This window comes from Panthera leo, chromosome D1 (assembly GCF_018350215.1).
Source record: "Panthera leo isolate Ple1 chromosome D1, P.leo_Ple1_pat1.1, whole genome shotgun sequence".
Taxonomy (NCBI): Eukaryota; Metazoa; Chordata; class Mammalia; order Carnivora; family Felidae; genus Panthera; species Panthera leo.
The window spans coordinates 21,333,462-21,335,147 of NC_056688.1; the positions used below are offsets into that span (position 1 = coordinate 21,333,462).

Here is a 1,686-nt window from a genome sequence, read left to right on the forward strand (position 1 = left end):
CAAGAGAAGCTATTAGAGGTTAAATAATCTAATCTTAGAATATGTTTCTTAATGTTATTCTTAAATAGGAAAAATGAGGAAAAGGAGCAAAAGTTGTAAAAATGGTAATCAAAGGAATCAGATCAAACCCAAAAAAAAAACAGAAACAGATTGAGAGAAGACTCATATTTCCTTCACCACAGTGAGAAACAGGATAGGAAGACTTCCACTAAAAATACTATAAATAAACACACGCAATATCCCTACCCTATGACCACTTGCACAGACACTGTTTCTGATCAAAACACTCTCCTACCGAGGGTTCTTCTCAGAGCAATTTTAACATCTTTGTTCCTCAAACTATAGATTAAGGGGTTCATCATGGGAACCACATTGGTATAAAAGACAGAAGAGATTTTCCCCTCATCCATAGACCCAACAGAAGATGGTTTAAGATACATAATTGCACCTGACCCAAAGAACAAGGAAACAGCAATTATGTGGGAACTGCAGGTGCTGAATGCTTTGGACCTGCCCTCAGTGGAGCTGATGCGGAGGATGCTGGAGAGGATGCAACCATAAGACACAAAGATGGTGACACTGGGCACAATGATGTTGATGCCCACCACGATGAAAACCACCAGCTCATTCACGTAGGTGCTTGTGCAGGAAAGCTGGAGCACGGGGAGGATGTCACACAAATAATGGTTGATGGTGTTTGCATCACAGAAGGTCAGTCTCAGCATGCATCCTGTGTGGGCCATAGCACCCGAAAATGCCATCAAATATGAACCAAGCATAAGGCTGGAACACACTTTAGGGGACATGACAACATTATACAAAAGTGGGTTACAGATGGCCACATAGCGATCATAGGCCATTGATGTCAGCGCATAACATTCAGAAATTACAAAAAAACAGAAAAAGTAAAGCTGGGTCATGCATCCCATATAAGAGATAATATTTTTCTTTGATAGGAAATTCATCAGCATTTTTGGTGTAAATACTGAAGAATAGCAGAGGTCTATGAAGGACAAATTGAAAAGGAAAAAGTACATGGGGGTGTGTAGATATGAATTCAGCCCAATTAAAATGATCAAGCCCATATTTCCCAACACAGTGACCACATACATGTCTAGAAATAGGCAGAACAGGGGAAGCTGGAGTTCTGATAGGTCTGTTAATCCCACCAGAATGAATTCAGTCACAGAAGAGGCATTTCCAGGAGTCATTCTTTTCTAAGGGGATCTGTGGACACACAAGAAAACTCAGAAAAACTCAGCTCTTCCTGCAATATCTCATCCCACAAGAGAGTGTGTACACTGGGAATGTCTAAGACTAGCCCAACCCGGACCCATTGAATCTGCCTTTTCCATCAACATGAGACTAAGTGACAGGGACTTTCCCTTACTAGAGTCTTAATAAGCTAAATGTAGCAAAGTGCATCACAAACTTTGCCTTAAGAGAGAAAGCCAGTGCTGCCACATGCCAACGTGACTGCTGGAAAACCAAGGTGAGTAAGAAGAAGCATGGCCCACGACAGAATCATCCTTCTCCCATCTCACTATTTCTTCATTCACTTGAACCTTCTCATCACCAGTAAAGTTGGAGGCAGAGACCCTAACAAGCTGAAGCTGGCCTCTAACGGGCCAGATTAGACTTAGTGGATTGGGAACCATGAATATTGTTCCTAATCCAACACTAAGG

General features: G+C 41.7%; 1 protein-coding gene across 1 annotated transcript; it reads right to left on the reverse strand.

The window, feature by feature from the left end:
- Positions 1-278: 278 nt before the first annotated feature.
- LOC122199707 (olfactory receptor 8B3-like) lies at positions 279-1,211 on the reverse strand. The gene has a single exon (XM_042904985.1). It carries the CDS (start codon positions 1,209-1,211, stop codon positions 279-281), a length of 933 nt encoding a protein of 310 aa, XP_042760919.1.
- Positions 1,212-1,686: the final 475 nt, after the last annotated feature.